The sequence below is a fragment of the Scatophagus argus genome, chromosome 2 (assembly GCF_020382885.2).
Source record: "Scatophagus argus isolate fScaArg1 chromosome 2, fScaArg1.pri, whole genome shotgun sequence".
Taxonomy (NCBI): Eukaryota; Metazoa; Chordata; class Actinopteri; family Scatophagidae; genus Scatophagus; species Scatophagus argus.
In genome coordinates, this window is record NC_058494.1 from 132,779 (window position 1) to 160,349 (window position 27,571).

General features: G+C 45.3%; 1 protein-coding gene across 1 annotated transcript in view; it reads left to right on the forward strand.

Annotated features, from left to right (window-relative positions):
- The first annotated feature begins 3,309 nt into the window (after window positions 1-3,309).
- Window positions 3,310-27,571, forward strand: part of LOC124064755 (glycine receptor subunit beta-like) — a 41,093-nt gene continuing 16,831 nt past the window's right edge. The window contains exons 1-2 of the mRNA XM_046399468.1: window positions 3,310-3,705; window positions 5,264-5,412. Of these exons, the coding sequence (XP_046255424.1) occupies window positions 3,609-3,705; window positions 5,264-5,412 (246 nt within the window). The 5' untranslated portion in view covers window positions 3,310-3,608. The remainder of the gene's footprint in view (window positions 3,706-5,263; window positions 5,413-27,571) is intronic.

A 27,571-nucleotide genomic window follows, 5' to 3' on the forward strand; every position in this document is an offset into this window, starting at 1 on the left:
GAGGAATAAGTAACTGAACCATCACATTTAATATTTTGTGGCCCCCCTTTGGCAGCAATAACTTCAACCAGACGCTTCCTGTAGCTGCAGATCAGTCTGGCACATCGATCAGGGCTAATCTTGGCCCATTCTTCTTTACAAAACTGTTGTAGTTCAGTCAGATTCCTTGGATGTCTGGCATGAATCGCTGTCTTGAGGTCATGCCACAGCATCTCAAGTCTGGACTTTGACTTGGCCACTCTAGAATGTGTATTTTGTTCTTCTGAAACCATTCTGAAGTTGATTTTCTTTTGTGTTTTGGATCATTGTCTTGTTGCAGCATCCATCCTCTTTTTAACTTCAACTGTCTGACAGACGGCCTCAGGTTTTCCTGCAAAACATCCTGATAAACTTTTGAATTCATTTTTCCATTGATGATTGCAAGTTGTCCAGGCCCTGAGGCAGCAAAACAGCCCCAAACCATGATGCACCCTCCACCATGCTTCACGGTGGGGATGAGGTGTTGATGTTGGTGAGCCGTTCCATTTGTCCTCCACACATGACGTTGTGTATTCCTCCCAAACAATTCAACTTTGGTTTCATCAGTCCACAAAATATTTTGCCAAAACTTCAGTGGAGTGTCCAAGTGCCTTTTTGCGAACATTAAACGAGCATCAATGTTTTTCTTAGAAAGCAGTGGCTTCCTCCGTGGAGTCCTCCCATGAATACCATTCTTGGCCAGTGTTTTACATATAGTTGATGTGTGCACAGAGATATTGGACTGTGCCAGTGATTCCTTCAAGTCTTTAGCAGACACTCTCGGCTTCTTTTTTACCTCTCTGAGTAGTCTGCGCTGAACTCTTGGCGGCATCTTTGGTGGACGGCCACTCCTTGGGAGAGAAGCAACAGTTCCAAACTCTCTCCATTTGTAGACAACTTCTCTGACTGTCGATGGATGAACATCCAGACTTTTAGAGCTGGTTTTGTATCCTTTCCCTGCTTTATACAGATCAACAATTCTTGATCGCAGGTCTTCAGACAGCTCTTTTGAGCGAACCATGGTGCACATCAGACAATGCTTCTCATCAAGACAATTCTTACCAGGTGTGTTTTTTATAGTGGGCAGGGCAGCTTTAAGCAACTCATCAGTGATTGGGCACACACCTGACTTCAATAGTTTGGTAAAAATTGGTTTCAATTGCCCTTTAAGTCTCCTTAGGCAGAGGGTTCAGTTACTTATTCCTCCCCCTTCTGTTATTGTTTGCATGCTATTCTCCTTAAAATATGAAAACCTATAAATGATTGGGTGGTTTTAGTTAAAGCAGACACTGTTTTTTCATCTGTGTGATTTTGACAAAGATCAGATCACATTTGATGGTGATTTTATGTAGGAATGTTAGGATTTCCAAAAGGTTCAGATACTTTTTCATACCACTGTAGGCTGATGAAAGAGTGAATTTCTCCGTGTGTGTGTGTGTGTGCATGCGCACCAGCGTGTACATGCGCCACAAAGTCCAAAAAGTCTTTTAATTTTCCGACGCTGCCTCGCCTAATGTGCATGTTTTTGGTATTGTTGGAGGAATCCGGAGTACCCAGAGAAAACCCATGCAGGCAGAGGGAGAACATGCAAACTCCACATAGAAGGGCCCAGACCGGGATTTGAACCTGGAACCTTCTTGCTATGAGGCGACAGTGCTAACCACTGCACCACCGTGCTGCCCTAAATAATAATAGTCAGTAATAGTAATGTAAAATGTACAATAGAAGAGAGCACAAAAAGGAGATGTCTCTGGCAGTCATATCATGGGGAGGATGTCTATGAGTGTAATGTCACATACATTTTACTGGATTTAATTAAAAGTTCATTGCAAAATAAGTGTGTATTTCAGTACTGGTAAGATTGTCTTCTCAAGAAACTGGAATGTCTGTGCAGTAGAAGGAAGAAAATGTACCATACCAAAAATGCTCTAGTTGATGAGTGGTGTACTGTGAGTTAGGCTGTGCTCGCTTTGGCTTGCCTGAATGGCAGCTGGCTGCTAACAAACAATCTTGTATTACAGCTAAACAGTACAGTAAATTATGTTTCTGAAATTGTCTGAGCCAAGTTAAACGTAATGAACAGGGTCATGGTTAATATTTTGTCAGCACTTTCTAGTTTTATTGTTTTGTTTTATTTATTTATTTATTTATTCACAGTACAGGTAAGAATATGGAAGAATATCTGAAGAAGAATATTTTTTCTTTGTCTTTGAAATTTAAAGAATATATTAGGTGAGGATGCAAATCTTATTTTTTCTTAAATGCATCTCCATTCAATTCAATTCATTTTATTTATATAGCACCAATTCACAACAAAAGTTATCTTATGGCATTTTCCTCTTTGATTAAATTTATACTGGAATGGCTATGGAAATATATTTATTTACAATCCATTCAAATTCTTTAGCTTCTTAACTTCTAAAGGAAAGTAGAAATATACTATATTGCCAAAAGTATTTGCTCACCTGCCTTTACATACATATGAACTCAAGTGACATCCCATTCTTAATCCATAGGTTTTAATATAACATCGGCCCACCCTTTGCAGCTATAACAGCTTCAACTCTTCTGGGAAGGCTTTCCACAAGGTTTAGGAGTGTGTTTTGGGGAATTTTTGACCATTTTTCCAGAAGCGCATTTGTGAGGTCAGACACTGATGCTGGACCTGGCCTGGCTTGCAGTCTTCGCTCTAATTCATCCCAAAAGTGTTCTGTCGGGTTGAGGTCAGGATTCTGTGCAGGCCAGTCAAGTTCTTCCACACCAGACTCGCTCATGTCTTTATGGACCTTGCTTTGTGTACTGGTGCACAGTTGTGTTGGAACAGGAAGGGGCCGCCCCCAAACTGCTCCCATAAAGTTGGGAGCATGGAATTGTCCAAAATCTCTTGGTATGCTGAAGCCTTCAGAGTTTTGTTCACTGGAACTAAGGGGCCAAGCCCAGCTGCTGAAAAACAGCCCCACACCATAATCCCCCCTCTGCCAAACTTCACACTTGGCACAATGCAATCAGACAAGTACCATTCTAATGGCAACCACCATTATACTACATGAAGGAGGTCTGTAGCGATTGACTCTGCAGAAAGTTGGCGATCACTGTGCTGTCTGAGTTGCTGTCGTTCCCAGTCGCTTTGTTATAATACTACTGACATTTGACTGTGGAATATTTAGTAGCTAGAAAATTTCATGACTGGATTTGTTGCACAGATGGCATCCTATCACAGTACCACACTGGAATTCACTGAGCTCCTGAGAGCAGCCCATTATTTCACAAATGTTTGTAGAAGCATGCCTAGGTGCTTGATTTTGTACACGTGTGGCCAGGGAAGTGATTAAAACACCTGATTCCATTATTTGGATGGGTGAGTGAATACTTTTGGTAATATAGTGTATGCATATAATACTTATGGTATATGGTTTTGATTCATTTTAGGTATGTTATTTTATGAAATTTATCTTACTTTGTGTACTTTCAGCAATTATATTCTCTAAATATTGCAATATTTTTGAGTGATTCATATTTACTCTGTCTTGCTAGGATACTACACCTGTGTCGAAGTGATTTTTACATTGCGTCGGCAGGTTGGTTTCTACATGATGGGAGTTTATGCTCCTACTCTACTGATAGTTGTATTGTCCTGGTTATCATTCTGGATCAACCCCGATGCCTCAGCTGCAAGGGTGCCATTGGGTGAGTAACGCAAATACATATTATTATGTGCATCAATTCGCATTCAAGAACAAGTATATATTGTCCAAATATTTTGAGGACTTAAGTACATTCTTCAACACTTAACAAGTAGGTGCACGACACAGCACAGAATTTTACAACTCTTTTTGCCAAAAATCAGTATCTGACACACCACTTCACTTGTAGGATTAAGTACAGGTGTTGGCCAAACTGCTGACATAGCTATAACACTACATCGACACAGGGCATTTTGAGGAGGAAGAAGGAGGAGGAAGATGAGGAAAATAAAAAGGAAGAAAGAATAAGACAAATGAAAAACACAGAGGGGTCCATCAGCAGAACTGACTTAGTCAAAATTATCATTAAAACTTGAAGTCAGGTCTGTAATTCACACAATGCAATGCCACAGTAGATGCAAGATGATCACTCTGCATCACCTAGGTCTTAAACTCACAACCTTTGCCACTATAGTGCACCACAGTTATGTTGAGCTGTGTACAGAGAAGTGCTTTGAGCTGACAGGAATTATGAGTTGCCTTTACACGAGGTTATACAAATACATGACGGTCTGTCAAGAGAGTCCTGGTCCTGAAGACTCCCTTGTCCTGCATGTTTTACAGATTCATATCAATGGGTTGTTATCAGGTTTCTCCAGAACTTTATGATGAGTTGAGCTCATATGAATCAGGTGTATTAGAAAAGGGAAACTACTAAAATATGCAGGGCAGAGTCCCCTGGACTGATTAGGTATATCATCCATCACCTTGGGTGATACACAGTCTGTTCTCGTCTAGTTTTGGAGAAGAACAAACATAACAGGGCTAAAATTAAATCAGGAAACAGACAAGAAAACCTACGGACCATGACATTAATACAGTGATTCCCTAATTAATGCTGAGGGCATTCTGTTGCGTATTTTATAAAAGTACAGCCACATAAAAACATTGAATGACAGGATGAGTAGTAGCGGCTTATTTTCTATTTGTTCACATGCTGTATATTTTCTATGTTGCTGGATTCATTTATTCATTTGCATTCTCAAGCAGGATTTTCTTTCTTGTGTATTAACTCCTTCACCCAGCCAATCATTGTGAGCACTTACCATCATTATGTGCCATTTGTTATGAACACAGAATGACCTCTAAGAACTTGCACTGAAACACTGAACCTGCTCCTACTTGTCTTTTTTGAGGAATGCACTTAGAAGTTGTGATTGCATCTAGCGCTTGTTATGGAGGTTGAAAACAAATGCTGCAAGCAGTTTTGGACAAAAGCATCTCCCAAATGAATGTAATGTTATGCACTGTTGTTATGGACATAATTATTACAATGAATTAATAATAATTAATACTGGTTTTCACAGCAGATTATAATGTTGCCGAAACTGTAAGACTCCAACAGAATGTATTTCAATGAAGAAATCATTGTGAATATTTGAAGTATTATTAATTTTCTCAGTTCTGCTTTTATCAGGTATCCTAGCGTTCTCATAGTCCATTAACTCATTAATTCACATCATAACTAATTGATTAACGCATAAACATATGTGTGTTTCTAGGTATTTTATCAGTACTCTCTCTGTCCAGTGAGAGTATGTCCTTGGCATCAGAGCTACCAAAGGTTTCCTATGTAAAGGCCATTGACATCTGGCTCATTGCCTGTCTACTTTTTGGATTTTCATCACTGGTTGAATATGCTGTGGTGCAGGTTAGTTGCTAAAACAAACACACATTTATGTCCAAATGAACATTTACACAACATGTCCATACCCACTTAAGAGTCTTGGGTTATGAAGAAAGCTGCACTGAGCAATGTTTTACTCATTACTTTTAAGCATTGGGAGGTCTAAACTGGTGGGTGTAGTTATACTACTACTTCTAATAATAATAACTTTAATTTATTTATTTATTTATTTTTTGATCTTTTCAAAACTCAAAGTGCTTCAAAATAAAAATTTGGCAAGCCAGAAAGTACAATCAATAATTAATTAGGTAAAATGCAGTAAAATTCAATAAAATAAAACAGGATGAAGTATTAAGAAGAGATTTAAAGTAGGACACTGTGTTTGCCCACTTGAGATCCTCTAGCAAGGAGTTCCAGAGTTTGGGGGCGTGGCCAGCAAAGACAAGACAAAACAAGACAACTTTGCTTGTATAGCCCATTTGTACAAGCACTTGGTCTCAAAGGGCTTTACATAACATCATAACAACATCCTTTGCCCTTAGAACCTCACATGGACTGAGGAAAACTCCTAGAAAAAAAACTTTAACAGGGAAAAAAATGGGAGAAACCTCAGGGTGAGCAACAGAGGAGGGATCCCTTACCGAGGACAGGCAGATGTGCCCGTTTAATATGGCACCCCCTCCATCGGCAATTTACATATGCTTATAAAAGAAATCGAATTGCATTGTTCTTACCACTGTCTTTAATTTATAAGTCACCCAACATGTCACCTAATATGCTTACAAAATTGCTTAACAAATTACAAAAGAATACAAAAAAATCTCAAATACAATATAAATAAGTATATACAAAAGCTATATAAAATACCTATATACAACCATATGCAAAACTATGTGCAAAAAAGACATTTTACAGACCTCTAGTAGTGCTTTTTATTACTGCATCCACTAGAGTGATAAACTATGCCACTACCTACTCAACCTCACCTCTCCTGCTACAGCTGTACTTTCCTAGATTTTCTCCCGGCAAAGACATCTATGAACTCATAACTCACTGGAGACCACATGATTTGTGCTTATTATTGAAAGTCCACAGAGATGAGTTTGCGTCATGGTAGACCTCAGGTAAGTTTTAATGAGTTTAAGCTTAGAAAAGCTTCTTTCAGCAGCAGCCACTGTGACAGGGAGAGTTGCAAAGATTCTTAGAGCAGCCCACATGTTGGGATAAATTTCTGTCAGTTTCCTCTCATGCAGGAAAGTCAACAGATCCATGTTGGTCATATTCTTTGTTGGCAGAGGTCGAAAATTGTACATTTCCATCGCAAGTTCAGTGCCATCAATGTCTGCCTGGCTGTCACGAGTTAGAGCTGTGCTCAAGGTTTGACAGTGTTTTAGAGCCTCTTCTTTTTTATGTTAGGGAAGTTGAGGAGCACTCCAAATTTGTCTTTTAGCTCTCAAAGGTTCTGAAATCTCTCATCAATAGAGGAGATGACTGTATCTACAAGCACTCTGAAAAATGTAGTTTCCATTTTTCACAGTGCGTCCTCAATGGGCTCATCTTGAGACTCATACCCAAAGTGCCTTTTTGTAGTTCTCAGCTGCTTCGGTTTTAGCTCAGCCTCTGTATTCATCTCATTACAAATTGCCTGTCTGTGCGTCAGAAAAGCCAGTGTTTCTGTGGGACATGAGAGCATCTCTGGCTTTCTTCAGTAAGTCAACTGAAACATCTAGCTGCATGGAGGGTGACTGCGTGAGTTTACTCACATGCTGGATCTTGCTGAGAACTTCATGCCAAATAGCTGTATAAATGCAAAAGCAATAAGATCCAATCTCCTCAGCCAAAGACTGAGCCTCAACTCTCACCACGGGTTCTGCAGTTGTTTCCCTCAAGAAGAGTCTCTTTGACTTGCCCCACCTGATATCTTACCGCCTCAATACTTCTTATCTTACTTTCCCATTTGGTCTCTGCCTATGATTTTAGACTTTTCTCTTGATTACTGATAATGTTACTTGTAATAAGTGTAGCCTTTTTGCAGCCCTGGAAGCGAGGCTTAGTGTTTTGGAATCCCGGCTTTGCATCATAGATAATGTTGTGCGACTTAGTAGGAGCAATTTGGTTATTGGCAAAGAGTCAATGATTATGGGAAATAATCATTAAAGTAAAATCACTGTATGCTTAATACACATAAATATCGGGGCACCACCCTGTCACCAGGGACCAATAGCCAAATTAATAAATGGGAAATAACAGTCTCTTAAAATTGTGAAGGATGATTCCGAGCACTGGCTGTAATGAATTCAGCTGTTATCACAAGTACATACACAATAACCACAGACAACGACAGGTTAAACTATAACAGGATTTATTAACCAGCAACAACCATCCAGAGATAAGTATCACTTTGTAAGAAACACTATTATAGTATATTTATACATAGGTGTGCATATATACAGGAGTGTGTGTGTGTGTGTGTGTGTGTGTGTGTGTGTGGGTGTGTGTGAGAGAGAGAGATGACAACAAACAAGGTGGGGGCTAACAAGCTAGCCAGGTAGCGGCTAACAAGCTAGTGGCTAAAAACAAACAAGATGGCAGTTAGCAAGGTAGCGGCTAACGAGATAGCAGCTAACAACAACAAGCTAGTGGCTGACTACAATTAAGATGGCGGATGGCCACATGAGTGGGGAAACTACAACCAAAATGGTGGAGGACTACAGGAGGGGGAGTCAGCACACGAGATGAACAACCACATAAAGGATGACTCAGCAAACAAACAGCTAGTCAACACGAAAGTGATGACTCAGCAAAACCCAAAATGACTATAGAAGAATACGCCGGCCGTATTATTCAGAGCCAAGTGATAACCAACGTGATGTTGCTTATGTGGTCACAGAAGAGAACAATGGGCGGAAGCCTTTGAGCGCCACGTACCCCTTGGTTACGGTTCGGCCTGCGAGTTGCAGAAACTGTGACCCGGGATCTAAGATGATGATAATCAAACGTCTGATTGTTGCTCCCTTTGGGCGGTTTGGACACTTGGAGAGCCTGGAGCAGCTCTCACTGTCACAGCACGCACGGGAAATAGCAGGGGCTGATGGTCGCAGTGACCTTTTATTACCTGAGTGACGTCACCTCGGACCCCCGTGGAGATGGCTGGCACACAGCCAATGTCCGTGCCGGTTCTGAGTTTGAACTCAGGAATTTATGACTAGGTGCATGTCATGAGTGGGGTCTCTAACTGTTAGTCACTCTAACTCAGGCTTTATGGGTTACATGTAGGCCGCTCTATTGTTCTCCAGAGCGCATGGCCAGAGATCCCAACAATAATAAACCATTAGCCTCTGTAGCTTGCCAGACCTCTGTAGCCGGTGTGGAGCAACCTAGCTTAGCCACTGTTAGCTGTTCTCCCTGCAGCTCCCGAGCAGCCAGGAAGCCAGGCTAGTTGGGTGATAATGTGAAGGGTGCATAGCTCAAAACAACGGCCCGTGGTTCACCACCAGCCCCTTCACGTCTCCAACCGGTATTCCCCACTCAGAGACACACCTGCTGGGAATCAAACTCTGGTCATTGGTGACTCTGTTCTTCGAACTCCAGCGAACATAATTAGGTGCCTCCCCGGGGCCAGAGCGGGCGACATTGAAGCTTACTTGAAGCTGCTGGCAAAGTGTAAACCTAAATTCAGTAAGATTGTAATTCATGTTGGTGCTAACGATACCCGACTACGGTAGTCGGAGATTACTAAAGTTAATGTTGAGTCGGTGTGTAATTATTAAGATAATGTCGGACACTGTAGTTTTCTCTTGTCCCCTGCCCAATCTGGCTAGTGACGACATGTGACGACATGAAGCATATGGTCGCTTCATTGCTGGATGTCTAGGTGGTGTTCAGCAAACAACGTGGCCTGTATAGACAACTGGGAAACTTTCTGGGGAAAACCCTGGTCTGGTTAGGAGAGATGGCATCCATCCTACTTTGGATGGGGCAGCTCTCTTGTCTATGAACACAGTAAATTCTGTACGCCACCCAAAACCATGACAACCACACAGAGTTCAGACCAGGAGGCAGAGCTACTGTCTTACATGCCCCTCTGCAAACTCCTTTCTACTGTCACCCGCCCAACCCACTTTTTTAGATTAGATTAGATTAGATTCAACTTTATTGTCATTACACATGTACACAAGTACAATGCAACGAAACGCAGTTTGGCATCTAACCAGAAGTGCAATAAGCAGTAAGTGCCAGGTATACAGTAATTTACAGTATGTACAGGGTATGTACAGGTGTCTATGCTACAGATATACTATAAACATGATATACAGGTAGTTGTCATGATATACAAGGTTTCTAAGTACTATGAACATACTATACAGATGGATATGTGCCTTAAGGTGCATCCAGTGTAAGCAGAAACTATAACACAATTTACAAATGATACTTACAGATGTTAAATTAAGCTGTAAATCACTAGTGCAATGGACAATATAGTGTATACAGCAATAGGCAGTAGGCTAACTATATTAACAGTGAGGCAGAGGAACTAGTGCAACACTCGGTACGCAGTACTCAGTTAGGATAGGGTGGTGTAGTGGAGTGTGGTGTAGGGTGAGGGTGTTAGTGGGGGACTGGGTTCAGTAAGGAGACAGCCCTGGGGAAGAAGCTGTTGCTTAGTCTGCTGGTCCTGGTCTTGAGGCTCCTGAAGCGCCTGCCAGATGGCAAGAGTTCAAACAGACCACGAGCAGGGTGGGAGGAGTCCTTGAGGATGCTGCGAGCTTGACGCAGACAGCGTTTCCTCTGGATGTCTTCAAGGGCTGGAAGTGGAGTCCCTGTGATGCGCTGGGCGGTTTTCACCACTCGCTGTAGCGCCTTGCGGTCTGCAGCCGAGCAGTTCCCATACCATACTGTGACACAGCTGGTCAGGATACTTTCACACAGCGGTAAAAGTTTACCAGGATGGCTGAAGACAGATGGTGTTTCTTCAGTGTCCTCAGGAAAAAGAGGCACTGGTGAGCCTTCTTCAAAGGCTGGAAGTGTTGGTGGTCCAGGTCAGGTCCTGTGAGATGCAGGTCCCCAGGAACTTGAAGCTGGAGACACGTTCAACCAATCACCAATAACTGTGGTGTCATCAGCAAATTTGATGATGGAATTGGATCCATGTGCAGGCCTACAGTCATGGGTGAAGAGGGAGTAGAGGAATGGGCTCAGCACACAGCCCTGTGGTACGCCTGTGTCGAGTGTGATGGTGGAGGAACAGATGTTGCCTGACCTAACATGCTGCGGTCTGATGGTCAGAAGTTTCTGATCCAGTAGCAGAGGGAGGTGTTGATACCCAGGTCTCCAAGTTTGGTGATTAACTTGGAGGGTCTGACGATGTTGAATGCTGAGCTGAAGTCAACAAACAGCATCTGTGCACATGTGTTGTTATTGTCCAGGTGTGTGAGCACAGAGTGCAGTGCTGTGGAAATTGCATCCTCTGTACTCCTATTGCTGCGGTAGGCAAACTGATGTGGGTGGGAGGTAGCTCTTCAGGTGCGGCAGAACTAGCCGCTCGAAGCACTTCATGACAATGGGTGTGAGTGCAACTGAGGGGCTGGTGGTCTGCTGAGAGTCTGGTGTTGGTTCCCGTTTCAGTGTTGTCCCTGTCAAAACTCATTCAGAAGGGAAACATCTGTGGCTGTCATGGACGAGTTACCTGGTTTGTAGTGACTGATGACCTGGATGCCCTGCCACATGCGTCTTGGATCAGAGTTGGAGAAGTGCTCCTCTACCTTTAGCTTGTAGCAGTGCTTGGTCTTTTTAATGCCCCTCCTCAGATTAGCCCTGAATATGCTGTAGGCCTGTGCATCACCTGATCTGAAGGCGGTGTTGCGGTTTTTCAGCAGGAGCCGCACCTCCTTGTTCATCCATGGCTTCTGATTTGGGTACGTGGTGATCTGCTTCTCTGTTGTGACACTGTCAATGGTGGTGTTGATATAGTCCAGCACAGAGGAGGTGTATGTATCAATGTCTGTGTGAGAGCCACAGATAGCCTGAGCAGCAAACACACTCCAGTCTGTGTTTTGAAACCTGCTCTGGAGTACATGGTCTGTCCCTTCTGGGGGACAGACAAACAGCACACTTTGATGATTTTGGTTGATGGCTTCACACATTGGATAAGTGGTGAGATAAGAGGGATAAGAAACAAAGAGAGATGGTCTGACTGTCCAAGGTGGGGTCGTGGTGTAAGCCCCAGGAATTTTTGTATGGACATGGTCCAAAGTTATGTTTCCTCTTGTGTTGCAGGAAACATGCTGGTGGAATTTTGGAAGCACTGTCTTCAAGTTTGAGTGATTAAAATCACCGGCAACTATAAAGGCAGCTTCTGGGTGAACAGTATGTTCTTTGCTAATGGCTGCATAAAGTTGGTTCATAGCCAGCTTAGCATTAGCGTCCGGGGGGATATAAGCAGCAGTTATAACAGTGGACGTGAACTCCCTTGGCAGATGGAATGGTCTACACTTAACCACGAGAAATTTGAGGTTAGCTGAGCAGTGCCTCTCAATAATGACAGAGTCTGTACACCAATATTTGTTAATATAAATGCACAGTCCTCCACCTCTTGTTTGACTGGAGTCATTTGCCGCTTTGTCTGCTCGGAGTGCGTGGCGTCCGGGTAGCTCAATAGCGTTGTCAGGTACACCGCTGTTTAGCCATGTTTCGGTGAAGATCATGACATTACAGTCCATAAGTCTCCTGTTGTTTGTAATACGGAGTTGTAGCTCATCCATTTTGTTCACCAGGGACCGCACGTTGGTGAGAAAAATGCTGGGTAGAGAGAGCCGGTGTGCTGTTAGCTTTAGCTTAGCTCTTAGCCCCCACTTCCGCGCACTTCTGCCCAGCCGGGTAGAATGCATAGCCTCCAGTGTTCTGGCGATCTCAGGGATAAGCCGAAGATTTATTATAAAATTGTTGGAATGTAGAAGTCCGATGTCCAAAAGCTCCTGTCGGGTGTAGGATGTTAAGCAGAAGCTGTTCTGTACGAACAGGCCCGAGATGAGCAGGTAGATTACTGCAAAATTGCAAAATCTGGAGAGACGCTGAGCCTCGCGGTGTACATGTGCCGCCATCTTGGTCTATAAAAAAAAACAAACCAAAAAACAAAACAAAAAAAACATAGAAACTGTGTCTCCATGAGGCTGTATAGACCTGGAGGAGTTCTTCATAAAAACCTAGTTAAAATCAGAACAACTACTTTAGTTGACCAATCCCAGTTAACTATTAAATGTGGTTTATTAAATATGCATTTCTTCATGTCCAAATCTCTGCTAATAAATGATCTGATACTCGATCACCATATTGATGTAATGTCACTCACAGAAACCTGTTTGCAGCAGGATGAATTTATCAGTTTAAATGAATCAACCCCTCCGTGCTACATTAACCACTGAGTTCCCAGAAGTATTGGTAGGGGAGGAGGAGTGGCAGCAGTTTATTAGTCACATCTGCACGTTAACCCTAAACCTACTACTAAATACAGCTCATGTGAAATTCTTACTCTTAGCTTATCACACCCAGACTGGAGAGCAGATAAACCACTCTTATTTGCTGTGGTATACCATACCCCAGAGCCTTACTTTGAGTTCTTAAATGAATTCCCCGATTTTCTATCATACTTGGCAATAAACTTAGACAAAGTTATCATAGTGGGAGACTTGTCTGACTGAATGACTGTCTAGTTTCTTCATTCAAATCACTGGTAGACTCAATTGGCTTCTCCCAGAGGGTAAATAAACCCACTCACTCCTTTAATCATATCCTAAACCTAGTGCTAACCTATGGCATTGAGGCTGAACAAGGGAACAAGAAAAATCAATTCAATTTCAATTTATTTATTTATATATCACCTTATACAATCAAAATTGTCTCTAGATGCTTCACAGAGACCCAGAGCCTGAACCCCCAAGCAAGAAGACAGTGGCAAGGAAAAACTCCCTTTTAATGGGAAGAAACCTTGAGCAGGACCCGGCTCACAAGGGAGAACTATCCTGCTGATAGTCGGCTGGGTGAAGGGGGAGAAAAAGAGATAGACAGGACAGAGAGGATGAAAGAGAGAGAGAGAGAGAGAGAGAGAGAGAGAGAGAGAGAAATGTACATGCAACAAACACCACACATTACAAAGGACAAACAGGACTTGTTGTTATAATTGGAATTCTGAAGACTATGTGTTGTAAGTATTTGTTCTTTAGCTGATATGTTGCTCGAGTTAGTTATAATAGCACTACACAGAAGAACAACATGGGCAGATGTTGACAGTAGACACTGGGTTTGTCAGAGGATGCAGTTCAACATCTGGATGGAGAGATACCTGCAGAAAGATACAGAGAGAGAAAGAAAGGGAGGGAGAGACACAAAACTACAAGGAGAACTGGACACAGTTAGTGACATAAAATAATGAATCGTATATTGATCTGATGAGAGGAGAGGAGGTGGGGGAGTAGAGATGGTGGTGGTGTTGGGGTTGGTTTGTGTCCCCCGGCAGCATAGACCTATTAGATTAAAGACTAACAATTAGTCAGACCTATTCTACTTGTGGCTGTATGTCAAGAAGTGACTGTAATACCTACCAGCCCTACACACTTTGTTCGAGGCTAACTATACACTTTACTAAACAGAAAGGTATTAAGTCTAGTCTTAAAAGTGGAGGTGGTGTCTGCTTGTCGAACCCAGATTGGAAACTTGTTCCACAGTGTCAAGTTTTGGTGTTTTTTTTTTTTTTTTTTTCTTTTTTTCTTTTTATTTGATCCCTCAGTTAATGCTCCACTTGAAAGAGCTTGGTCACGCAAGGAACAACTCTTGACAAGGATTTCCCCTTTTTATGTTTTATTGAACTTTGTTTTGTTGATGAAGGGGTCATTCAGTCATTCAATAGCAGGTTGAAAACCTTGAACACAAGAATAACAAGACATTGCGTTATTTGAAGTTTAACAAACACAAAATCATTAACATGTAAAATAAAAATCCATGCAGTAAGTACTATTACTAATTACAACTCTTTGAATGCACCAAACTAGCAATGCCTTAGCATTAAGTCAGCATGTGCTAACAAACCTTTAAGATTTAACCTTAATCACATATAAACAAATACATTTTTTTTCAATATTTAACTCAAGCAAATGAGTAACTCCAGTGGAGTGTTAAACAAAAGCAAAATTCAAGTAAAGCATCAGCTTTGCTGCTCCAAACAATTGAATAGGCTTGAGCCATTAAAAACTGCTTTGTCAAACTTAAAGTGCAGACTACAAACTACTGTAGGCAAACAACAAATTAAGTGGAAATAATCAACTGAAAGTCACTACCATTAAACAAACTAAGTCAGATGCCCAATGAGGCCAAACATTTTGCATGTGCACATGTGGAGCACATGTTGAGCACAAGTCCATCCATTCCACAACAACAGGTGAGTAATTTAAGAAAGTCACATCTCCTACCAGTTGCGTTTGACGGTGAACTGAGGGATTTTAGTTTTCTTGGTTTGGTTTGTTTCTTTAAGCTTTTGCTCTCTTGTTTTTGATGTTTTGGTTGTGCTTTTTTGTCAGTTGGCGTGACACACAGTAAAGGTGCCTGATAGCTAAAGGCTCGTCCTCCAATTCTACTTTTATGAATTCTGGGAACTGCTAGTAAACCTGCACTGTGTGATCTGAGTGTTCTATTGGGAATATATGGGACTATTAGATCCTGCAGGTACGATGAGGCTAGTCCATTTAGGGCCTTATATGTAGGTTGGAGAATTCTATTCTGAATTTTACTGGAAACCAGTGAAGAAAAGCCAAAAACAATGACCTCAGTTTTGTCTGAGTTTAACAATAAAAAATTGGAGGTCATCCAGTCCTTTATGTCCTTAAGACATGCCTGGACCCTGGCTAACGGCTCTGTTTCTTCAGCCTTTAAGTGTCATCAGCATAACAATGAAAGTTTATGCCATGTTTCTGAATAACAGTTCCTAGAGGTATAAGGTATAAGTGTATATATATGTATAAGGTGAACAGGATGGGCCCGAGTGCTGAACCCTGTGGAACACAGAGGTTAACCCTTATATGCGAAGAGGAAACATCATTAATATGAACGAAGAGAAATCTATCTGATTAATATGATTTAAACCAGCCTAGTGCTGTCCCTGTGATCCTCATCTCATGTTCTAATTTGTGTAATAAAATACTGTGATCTACAGTGTCAAAAGCAGCACTGAGATCCAGTAGAATGAGACAAGCCGACAGTCTGATGCCATGAGGAGGTCATTTGTAACTTTAACCAGTGCTGTTTCTGTGCTATGATGGGCTCTGAAACCAGACTGAAACACTTCAAACAGACTGTTCCTGTGTAGGTGATCAGTTAACTGACTTGCAACCACTCTTTCCAGTATTTTAGACAAAAATGGGATGTTGGATATCGGCCTAGAATAGAATAGAATAGAATAGAAAGCTTTTATTGTCATTGTACAGGTACAACGAGATTTCCGCTTTCCCATAAAGTGCACACAGCAATAAAGTACAGAAATGTAAACAATAAAGTACAAAAGTATAAAAATAAATATGTATGGCAGTATATGTCAGTATACAACAACCTCAACATACAGCAGAGCAGCGATAGTGCAGGTGACAAGAGTTCCAGGAGTTCCTGGATTTAGCAGCATTATGGTGTAGGTGGCGTTGCCAGTAATGTGCAAAGCCTGTCAGTTCTTTTGTGCTAGACTTGTGTTGAGTCTAGTGACAGCTTTAGGAAAGAAGCTGTTCCTCAGTCTATTTGTTTTTGTTTTGATGGCCCTGTAGCGCCTGCCAGAGGGCAACAGGTTGAAGTGGTGGAAGCCAGGGTGTGTACAGTCCTTTACGATGCTCCTGGCTCTGTTGAGGCAGCGGGAGTCGTATATGGAGGTTAGGGGAGGAAGAGGGCGGCCAATGATCTTCTGTGCGATGTTGGTCACTCTCTGCAGTCTCTTTCTGTCAGCCTCTGTACAGCTGGAGTGCCACACTGACACAGCATAGGTCAGCAGGCTCTCTATGGTAGATCGGTAGAAGGTCACCAGCAGGCTGGTGTCAAGTTGCCCCCTCCTAAGCACTCTCAGGAAGTGGAGCCGCTGCTGGGCCTTCTTGACCAGTGCTGTGGTGTTGGCTGACCAGGAGAGGTCGGCAGTGATGTGGACTCCAAGGAATTTGAATGTCTCCACTTGCTCTACACTTTCACCATTGATGTACAGGGGGGCGTGGGCAGCTGTGTTCCGGCGGAAGTCTAGGATGAGTTCTTTAGTCTTTGAGGTGTTCAGTGCCAGGTTGTTAAGGGCACACCACTCACTGAGTCTAAGGACCTCGTCTCTGTAGGTTGCCTCGTTTCCCTCTGTGATCATCCCCACCACTGTTGTGTCGTCCGCAAATTTCACAATGATGTTCTCGGGGTGGGTGGGTCTGCAGTCATGTGTGTAGAGCGAGTAGAGTAGTGGGCTCAGCACGCAGCCTTGGGGGGAGCCGGTGCTAAGCGTGCGGGTGGTTGAGGTGTGGGGCCCCAGCTTCACGTGCTGGGGCCGGTTGATTAAAAAGTCCTTTATCCATGAGCAGGTGGGGAGTGGGAGACCCAGGTTGGCCAGCTTGGGTATGAGAATGTCCGGTATGATTGTATTGAACGCTGAGCTGTAGTCAATGAACAGCATCCTGACATAGGCCCCCCTTTTCTCCAGATGGCTCAGTGCGGAGTGGAGGGCAGTGGCTATGGCGTCTTCTGTTGATCTGTTGGCCCGGTATGCAAATTGGTGTGGGTCGAGGGTGGGGGGGAGACAGTCTTTGATGTGTCTCAGCACTAGTTTTTCGAAGCACTTTGTGATGACTGGGGTGAGTGCTACTGGGCGAAAGTCATTGAGGTCGGTGGTAGGTGACTTTTTGGGGACCGGGATAATGGTGGCCGATTTCAGGCAGGCTGGGATGCAGGCTTGCTCCAGTGACAGGTTGAAGATGTCTGTGAATACTGGTGTCAGTTGTTCAGCGCATGCCTTGAGCACCTTCCCTGGTACTCCATCCGGACCTGTGGCCTTCTTTGGGTTGATGGCCCTAAGCACCCTTTTCACTTCATCCTCGTTTACAGAGAGTGGAGTGAGGGGGGTGTCAGGGGTTGGTATGGGTTGTAGCGGGGGTTGTGGTGAGGTGGCTGAGTGCTGCGCTTGTGACTCAAAGCGGGCAAAGAAGCTGTTAAGCTCCTCTGCCAGTGCTACATCTGAGTCCCCTGGTGTTACAGCAGAGCCCTTGTAGTTGGTCAGCGCCTGTATGCTCTGCCATACCTGTCTCGGGTTGCTGAGTTGCTCCTCTATTTTCCTTTTGTGGTCTGCTTTGGCGGCTTTGATGCCTCTTCTCAGGTCTGCGCGGGCTGTGCTGTAGAGTGCCCTGTCGCCGGATCTGAAGGCTGCATCGCGGGCCCGGAGGAGTGAGCGGACCTGGCTGGTCATCCACGGCTTCTGATTCGGGAAGACCTGAATGGTTTTCTCCACAGTAACCATATCCGTGCAGTACTTGATGTATGATAGTATTGTCTCTGTGAATGTGGCCAGATCTTCATGTTTCATCTTCATGGCCTAACACTATAATGACTTTATCTGTACTGAGCACGGGCGGCACGGTGGTGCAGTGGTTAGCACTGTCGCCTCATAGCAAGATGGTTCCAGGTTGGAATTCCGGTCTGGGCCCTTCTATGTGGAGTTTGCATGTTCTCCCTGTGCATGCGTGGGTTTTCTCCGGGTACTCCGGCTTCCTCCCACAATACCAAAAACATGCACATTAGGTTAATTGGCTACTCTAAATTGCCCCTAGGTGTGAGTGTGAGAGTGTGTGGTTGTCTGTCTTTGTGTGTCGGCCCTGCGATTGACTGGCGACCAGTGCAGGGTGTACCCCGCCTCTCGCCCGTAGTCAGCTGGGATAGGCTCCAGCTCCCCTGCGACCCTGACGGATAAGCGTTATAGAAAATGGATGGATGGATGTACTGAACACTAAACTAGATAAGAAGTCTGAAAACCGAGAAAGGAACTCTGAGCAAGCAGCAGCAGGTGGGCAATACACAACAACTAATAAAACTGACATTTCTGACTTCCAGTTTTGGTGAGACAGGCTGTGAGACTCTCCAATGAACTATGGATAGATTTGGGTTTGGGGTTAATCTGAAGACTGGAGTGGTAGATTGCTGCCACTCCTCCTCCTCGGCCTGTGCCTTGAGGAACATGATAGTTAATATAACCAGACGGAGTTGATTGATTTAAACTAACATACTTTTCATTCCGTGACCAAGTCTCAGTGAGACCGAATTTTATCGGACTGATGATTAGATCACTGACTAGGAGGGATTTAAAGTGGAGGGATCGTATATTTAATAATCCATCCATCTGGTTGTCCTATTTTTTGGTTCCAAATAATTAGATAGAATTAGCTAGATTTTTTTATGAGGTTATTCTGATTAACAGTGCTTAAATTTTGTGCTAGTTGGACTATGGGAGGACTTGGAACTGACACCATTTCCATGGGATTGTTAAACCCCAGGATGCATTTGACTATGGTCGCTGGTGTCGGCTTCACGTATTGCAAAACAGAATCGCCAATAACCAGGGTCAGGTTCTCAGCGGGTGTGTTGCTGAGTGGGGAAAAGCGGATAGATACATGAAGTAGTTGGTGGCGAACCACGGGCCTTTGGTTTGGGCTACGCTTCTTTCGAATTGCCACCCAACCTCCCTGACCCTGGCAGTCCCCCAGCAGCCGGGGGGATGACTGACATCAGCTAAGGTAGGCCAGTCCGCACAGGCTAACTGCTGCTGGCTGGCTGTCAGGGCTACTGGACCATGATCTACAGTACGGAGTTGTTGCTTCAAGTGTAGTAAAGTTACTTATGGTGTACCTCAGGGTTCAGTATTAGGGCTGTTATCTTCCATTGTCCTTGTCTTTGTGTTATGTTTTTGTTCATTTATTTAAGTTAGAATTCTCTTTTCAAAGAATTTATTTGCACACCATAGCGTGTTTTCTTGCAGAAATTAATTTTTCTGCACTTTTATTCTGGTTTTAATCATCTTTGGAGTACTCTTATCATGCCGGTCCCCTGTCCTGGCAGAGATGCGCCTGGGGCCCCATTGTTTACTCGAGGGATCAACTGATTGGCTTCCAACAAAGCGGTGTCTTTGGCGAAAAACATGAAATCCCTGCGGAGCTCAGAAGTAAACGTCGGGGGTGCAGAGCAGGGAAGAGACCGCGACTGCCAAGGAGGAGGTATAGACTGTACCTTCCAGCTATTATCATGGGGAATGTTCGGTCACTGGCAAATAAAATGGACGAGATAGCGGCACTCATGAGGAGTCAGCTTGTGTTTCGGGAGACCTCGGTGATGTGCTTCACTGAGACTTAGCTCCGCAACAATATACCGGACTCTACTGTGAGTTTACCCGGCTTTCACTGTATGCGGGCAGATAGGAGCTGCAGAGAGAGAGCGGCAAGAGAACGGGAGGAGGCGCTGCAGGGATGCTGTGAGGATGGAGCTCAGCCGCCTACGTCCAAGCAAGTCTGTAGGCCCAGATGGCTTGAGCCCCAAACTCCTGAAAGGATGTGCGGCCCAGCTGTGTGATGTTTTCTTCCTCTCCCTCTCCTTCTGCACACATTCATGTCCCATTAATGCATATTACTAACTCAACTTCTTCCCTGGAGTCCTTGTGCTTTCTTGTCCTGCAGATTCCTATCGATCATGACTGGACCTCCTGCTGCGGTCCTGCTGTCGTCCTGCTCAAAACCTACTGCAATTACTACTGTTTAGTCATAATCTGATTTAAATCTGTTACGACTCAGTACAGCTACTACCATTATTGTTACTACTATTGTTATCCAAATCACCACAATACCTTCTGTATACTTCATTGTCATTGTCATTATCTACATTTCCGATACTTCTGTTATTATTACTGCTGCTATGCATCCCTGCTTGTGTGCTCCTTCTCTCACACCCCACCCCCTCTGCCTCTCTCCCTTGCTCTCTCTTTCTCTCTCTCTCTCAACCGAACCGGTCAAGGCAGATGGCCGCCCATCTTGAGCCGGGGTCTGCTCTGAGGTTTCTGCCTTCTAAAAGGCAGTTTTTCCTCGCCACTGTCGCCAAGTGCTTGCTCAAGGGGGAATGTTGGGCTCTCTCTATTTACAATTTAATCAAAGAGTTTGGTCTAGACCTGCTCAAATTGGAAAGTGTCATGAGATAACTTTTGTTGTGAATTGGTGCTATATAAATAAACTGAATTGAATTGAATTGAATTGAATTGACAACGCCATCATCTACCTGCTGCACAGAGCCTACACGCACCTGGACAGGGCTGGCAGCACTGTAAGGGTCATGTTCTTAGATTTTTCCAGTGCTTTTAACACCATAAGACCTGCTCTACTCTGCAGTAAGCTCCTGGACATACAGGTGTATGACTCGATAAGACCTGCTCTACTCTGCAGTAAGCTCCTGGACATACAGGTGTATGACTCGTTGGTCACCTGGATTGGGGACTGCCTCACTGGCCGGCCACAGTACATGAGGCTGCAGAACACCACCTTGGACACCATATTGAGCAGCACAGGGGCTCCTCTGGAGACGGTCCTCTCGCCCTGTCTGTTCACACTGTACACCTCGGATTTCAGGTACAGCTCACAGTTCTGCTATCTGCAGAAGTTTTTGGATGACTCTGCCATTGTGGGCTGCATCACCGGTGACCAGGAAGCTGAATACCGAGATGTGGTGGACAGCTTTGTGGAGTGGTGTGGACACAACCACCTGCAGCTCAACAAAACTAAAGAGCTAAGGGTGGACTTCAGGAAGATGAGTACCCCCCACAACCCTATCAACATCAGGGGTACTGAGGTGGACATTTTGGACTGCTACAAGTATCTCGGGGTCCACAAAGACAATAAACTGGACTGGACAGTCAACACCAACGCCCTCTACAAGAAAGGGCAGAGTCGCCGCCTGAGGAGACTCAGGTCTTTTAATGTCTGCAGGACAATCCTGCAGATGTTTTACCACTCAGTGGTCTCCAGTGTCATCTTCTGGGCACTCCCAGAATGCAGGTCTGCTGGTGTGCTGGGGCAGCTGGGTGAAGACAGCTGATACCAACAGGCTCGATAAGCTCATCAGGAGAGCTGGCTCTGTCCTGGGAGTGGAATTGCAGTCTCTGGCAGAGGTGTCTGAGCAGAGGATGCTGAGGAAACTACTCAACATCCTAAACAACAAGTCACACCCCCTGCGTGCCACACTGGAATCCTACTGCAGTACCTTCAGTCGTAGACTGAGACCACCGAGGGGCTCCACAGAACGCCACAGGAGGTCCTTCCTCCCTGTGGCTATCAAACTCTTCAGCTCATCCCCTTTCTTCACATAGGACAAACAATTTATCCTGCACTACAATTAACACTTTAAGATTGTATCCGCACCTTATCTGTTGCCATTCTGCACCTTGTCTGTTATCTATCTATACCTTGTGTTATTTTCTATAGTACTCTGTTTTTTGTTTTTTTGTTTTTTTCATATATATTATTCTGTTATTTTTATATTTTGTGTGAAAAATTACTTGCTACTTTTGTGTGCTTCTTTGTATTACAACCCTGGCACAACAATTTCTTGTTCAAGTTCTTATCTTGTGCTTTTCACTCTCTACATGCTTCCATTGGGGAATATTATCTTTGAAGCACTCCATCAATTTTCATTGTTATGCTGATGATACTCAGCTATACTTATCTATAAAGCCAGATGACAGAAGCCACCTTGCCAATTTGGAAAACTGTCTGAAAGACATTAAGTCCTGGATGTCCACAGACTTCTTATTACTTAATTCAGAAAAAAACAGAAGTTATTGTACTTGGACCTAAACATCTCAGGGACTCTTTTACTAGCTGGACCGCCACCCTGGGTGACATCAGCTTTAACTCTATTACAGCGACTTATTTTAGTTATTTTCAACCAGGACCTGTCCTTCATTTCCCATATAAAAATATCACTAGGACTGCCTTCTTTCACCTTTGTAGCATAGTTAAAATAAGGAACATCCTTTCTCAGAGTGATGCTGAGAAGTCGGTCCATGCATTCATCACTTACAGGCTGGACTATTGTAATTCTCTTTTGTCAGGATGTTCTAAAAACTCTCTGAAGAGTCTCTAGTTGGTCCAGAATGCTGCAGCAAGGGTGCGAAGAGAGCATATATCTCACCTGTTTTAACCTCACTCCATTGGCTTCCTGTAGGATATAGGAACTTCAGAATCCTTCTATTGACTTATAAGGCTCTCAATAACAAAGTTCCGTCCTCTCTCAAGGACCTCATTGTTCCTTATTGCCCCAGTAGAACACTTCACTCCCAGAATGCAGGTCTGCTAATGGTCCCCAGTATCTCTAAAACCAGACTGGAAGGTAGAGCTTTCAGCTACCCAGCTACCGTGCTCCACTACTGTGGAACCAACTCTCTCCATGGGTCAGAGAGGCAGACACTCTCTCAACTTTTAAGTCCAGGCTAAAAACATTCCTCTCTGAAAGAGCTTTTAGTTAGGACTGGCTCAGGTAACTGAACCATTTTATAGCTATGCTGCCATAAGCTTAGACTGCTGGGGAACTCATCAGGATACAAGGTAGCCATCTCCTCTCCTCTCCTTCTACACATTTGCTGTTCTGTCTTTATCTGTTATACTGTGTAGTCTGGCCTTGGTGTCTTGCACTCTCTCTGTGTCTTCACAGATTTCAAACTCGACTGGCATCACCTCCTTTCCTGTGCTTCTACCCTGCCTGCCGTCCCCCTGCTCATCAACCAACCTACAGCTCCTACTTTCGCTATTCACGGCCCAGCCTGCCCACCAGGAGCTGCCTCCATCAGCTCTTCCCTGACTGAAAATTCCCCATCTATCCCATATCTCATGTTGTTAGCTGTTTTCCTTCCTGTTCAACCTCCATTGCACGTCTGTCTGTTCTGGGTGAGGGATCCCTCCTCTGTTGCTCACCCTGAGGTTTCTCCAATTTTTTCCTTGTTAAAGATTTTTCTGGGAGTTTATCCTTAGTACCTGGGGTTGGGGCTCGCAGGCGAGCGTCTGGTGGCCGGGTCTCCGCCCACGGGACCCAGTGGGGACCGCCCGAATAAGCGACGTGGGCCCGCTCTCTCGTAGGCCCACCACTCGCGAGAGGGTTCAGAAGGGGCCGGTGCAATGTGGTTTGGGCGACAGCTGTGGACGGAGGTCCTGGCGACCCAAATCCCAGACAAAAACTCTGGCTATGGGGACATGGAATGTCACCTCACTGGGGGGGAAAGAGCCCGAGCTCGTGCGGGAAATTGAGCGGTACCGGCTAGAGATAGTCGGGCTCACTTCCACGCACAGCCTGGGCTCTGGAACCCAACTCCTGGAGAGAGGCTGGACTCTCTTCTACTCTGGAGTTGCCCATGGTGTGAGGCGGCGAGCTGGTGTGGGCTTGCTCATAGCCCCCCAGCTTAGCCGCCATGTGTTGGAGTTCTCCCCGGTGAACGAGAGAGTCGCTTCCCTACGCCTTCGGGTTGGGGATAGGTCTCTCACCGTTGTTTCGGCCTATGGGCCGAACGGCAGTGCAGAGTACCCGGCTTCTTGGAGTCCCTGGGAAGGGTACTGGAATGTGCTCCGACCGGGGACTCCATAGTTCTACTGGGGGACTTCAATGCCCACGTGGGCGACGACAGTGATACCTGGAGGGGCGTGATTGGGAGGAACGGCCTCCCTGATCTGAATCCGAGTGGTGTTCTGTTGCTGGACTTCTGTGCTAGTCACAGTTTGTCCATAACGAACACCATGTTCAAGCATAAGGATGTCCATCGGTGCACATGGCACCAGGACACCCTGGGCCGGAGGTCAATGATCGACTTTGTGGTTGTGTCATCTGGCCTTTAGCCATATGTTTTGGACACTCGGGTGAAGAGAGGGGCTGAGTTGTCCACCGATCACCACCTGGTGGTGAGTTGGATCCGCTGGTGGAGGAGGAAGCCGGACAGACTTGGAAGACCCAAACGTGTTGTGAGGGTCTGCTGGGAACGTCTGGCGGAACCCTCCGTCAGAGGGGTTTTCAACTCACACCTCCGGGAGAACTTTGACCAGATTCCGAGGGAGGCTGGGGACATTGAGTCCGAGTGGACCATGTTTTCCACCTCCATTGTGGAAGCTGCTGCTCGGAGCTGTGGCCGTAAGGTCTCTGGTGCCTGTCGTGGCGTCAATCCCCGAACCCGGTGGTGGACACCGGAAGTAAGGGATGCCGTCAAGCTGAAGAAGGAGTCCTATCGAGCATGGTTGGCTTGTGGGACTCCCGAGGCAGCTGACGAGTATCGGAGGGCCAAGCGTGCAGCAGCCCGGGCAGTTGCGGAGGCAAAAACTCGGGTCTGGGAAGAGTTTGGGGAGGCCATGGAGGAGGACTATTGGTCGGCCTCGAGAAAATTCTGGTAAACCATCCGGCGCCTCAGGAGGGGGAAGCAGTGCCCTGCTAATACTGTTTACAGTGGAAGTGGGGGGCTGCTGACTTCGACTGGGGATATTGTCAGAAGGTGGAAGGAATACTTCGAGGATCTCCTCAATCCTGCTGACGTGTCTTCCGTTATGGAAGCAGAGGCTGAGGACCTTGAGGCGGCATTGCCCAAGCTGAAGTCACTGAGGTAATTGGGAAGCTCCTTGGTGGCAGAGCACCGGGTGTGGATGAGATTTGTCCTGGGTACCTTAAGGCTCTGGATGTTGTGGGGCTGTCTTGGTTGACACGACTCTGCAGCATCGCATGGCAGTCGGGGACAGTGCCCTTGGACTGGCAGACCGGGGTGGTGGTCCCTCTTTTTAAGAAGGGGGACCGGAGGATGGGCTCCAATTACAGAGGGATCACACTCCTCAGCCTCCCCGGGAAAGTCTATGCCAGGGTACTGGAGAGGAGAATCTGGCCGATAGTCGAACCTCGGATCCAAGAGGAACAATGCGGCTTTCGTCCCGGTCGTGGAACACTGGACCAGATCTACACCCTCCACAGGGTGCTTGAGGGTTCATGGGAGTTTGCCCAACCGGTCCACATGTGTTTTGTGGACTTGGAGAAGGCATTCGGAGCAGGAGCTTGGTCCGCATTGCCGGCAGTAAGTCGGACCTGTTCCCAGTGCATGTTGGCTGCCCTTTGTCACCGGTCCTGTTCATTATTTTTATGGACAGGATTTCTAGGCGCAGCCAGGGGCTGGAGGGTGTCTGGTTTGGGAACCACAGGATTTCATCTCTGCTTTTTGCGGATGATGTTGTCCTGTTGGCTTCTTCAGGCCAGGACCTTCAGCGTATGCTGGGGAGGTTCGCAGCCGAGTGCGAAGCAGCTGGGATGAGAATCAGCACCTCTAAATCCGAGGCCACGGTGCTCGACCGGAAAAAGGTGGTCTGTCCCCTTCAGGTTGGAGGAGAGTTCCTGCCTCAAGTGGAGGAGTTCAAGTATCTCGGGGTCTTGTTCACGAGTGAGGGAAGATGGGAGCGTGAGATTGACAGGCGGATTGGTGCAGCGACTGCAGTAATGCGGTCGTTGTACCGGCCCGTCGTGGTGAAGAGAGAGCTGAGCCGCAAGGTGAAGCTCTCAATTTACCAGTCGATCTACGTTCCTACCCTCACCTATGGCCATGAACTTTGGGTCATGACCGAAACAACGAGATCTCGGATACAAGCGGCTGAAATGAGCTTTCTTCGCAGGGTGGCGGGGCGCTCCCTTAGGGATAGGGTGAGGAGCTCTGTCACCCGGGAGGAGCTCGGAGTAGAGCCGCTGCTCCTCCACATTGAAAGGAGCCAGTTGAGGTGGCTCGGGCATTTGTTCCGGATGCCCCCTGGACGCCTTCCTGGGGAGGTGTTCCGGGCATGCCCCTCCAGGAGGAGGCTCCGAGGAAGACCCAGGACACGCTGGAGGGACTATGTCACTCAGCTGGCCTGGGAACGCCTTGGGGTCCACCCGGAAGAGCTGGAGGAAGTGTCTGGGGAGAGGGAAGTCTGGGCATCCCTGCTCAAGCTGCTGCCCCCGCGACCCAGTCCCGGATAAAGCGGAAGAAGATGGATGGATGGATGGATGGATTTTTCCTTAGTAAATGTGAGGGTCAAATGGCAGAGGATGTTGCTATGATTTTATGTAAAGCCCTTTGAGACAAACTGCTTGTAAAAATGGGCTTTACAAATAAAGTTGTCTTGTCTTGTCTTGTCTTGGAGGGGACAGAAGGAGTGATTGAGGCTGCTGAAGTTATGATATCTGTTAATGGCCCAACATTTGCAGAGTCTGGAGTGATGTGGTGATTCCTAGGAAAAAAAATGAAAAACCTAATATATACATGTCGCATACTGTGCATGTATAATATACAATGTATTTTTTTCTGAAATGCATATTACATTAGAAAAAACTTTGAACGCTGATGTAAAGTTTAAAACAATTAACATGCTTTAGACATGAACTGTGTTTTGAACCGTAACACAACTAACAACTTGTGTTAAAAATCTGATATATAAAGGGGTGAAAAGGCAATAGCATTTTGATTGACTATTAAAAGCAGGAAAAACGTTAGCTAGCCAGATGTAAATACAACAAATAATAAAAGCGTAGATTAGCCCAATATAGGCACCTACTGAGCAGGTTTAATCTCTACAAATGATCCATAACAGTTAAGACCCCTCCATGCTGCCCAGCTACAGAAATATAAAAGTGGTTATTTACTGATCAGCATACCATGTTGAGGCTAATTGCGCAGAAGGAAGTTATCAGCTTAACAGTACACTATGCTAAATAACTGACGCAGTACAACTGATACTTCTTTTATTACTGTATCTTTACCTCTTCCTTTCTCATGTTTTTCCTTAATACAATTATATTGAAGGTGAATTTTTTTTCCTGATTTTGGGGCGCCCCCTGGGGGCCACAGCGCCCCTAGCATTTGCCTCTATTGCCTAATGGACCAGGTGGCTCTGCGTGCAATGGAGGTTGTACAGGCAGGAAAGCAGCTAACAACATGAAATATGGGATAGATGGGGAATGTTCAGTCAGGGGAGAGCTGATGGAGGCAGCTTCTGGTGGGCAGGCTGGGCCATGAACAGGGAAAGCTGGAGCAGCAGGTTGGTTGATGAGCAGGGACGGCAGGCAGGGTAGAAGCAGAGAGAAGGAGGTTATGCAGGTGGAGGGAACTCTGGAGAAATCT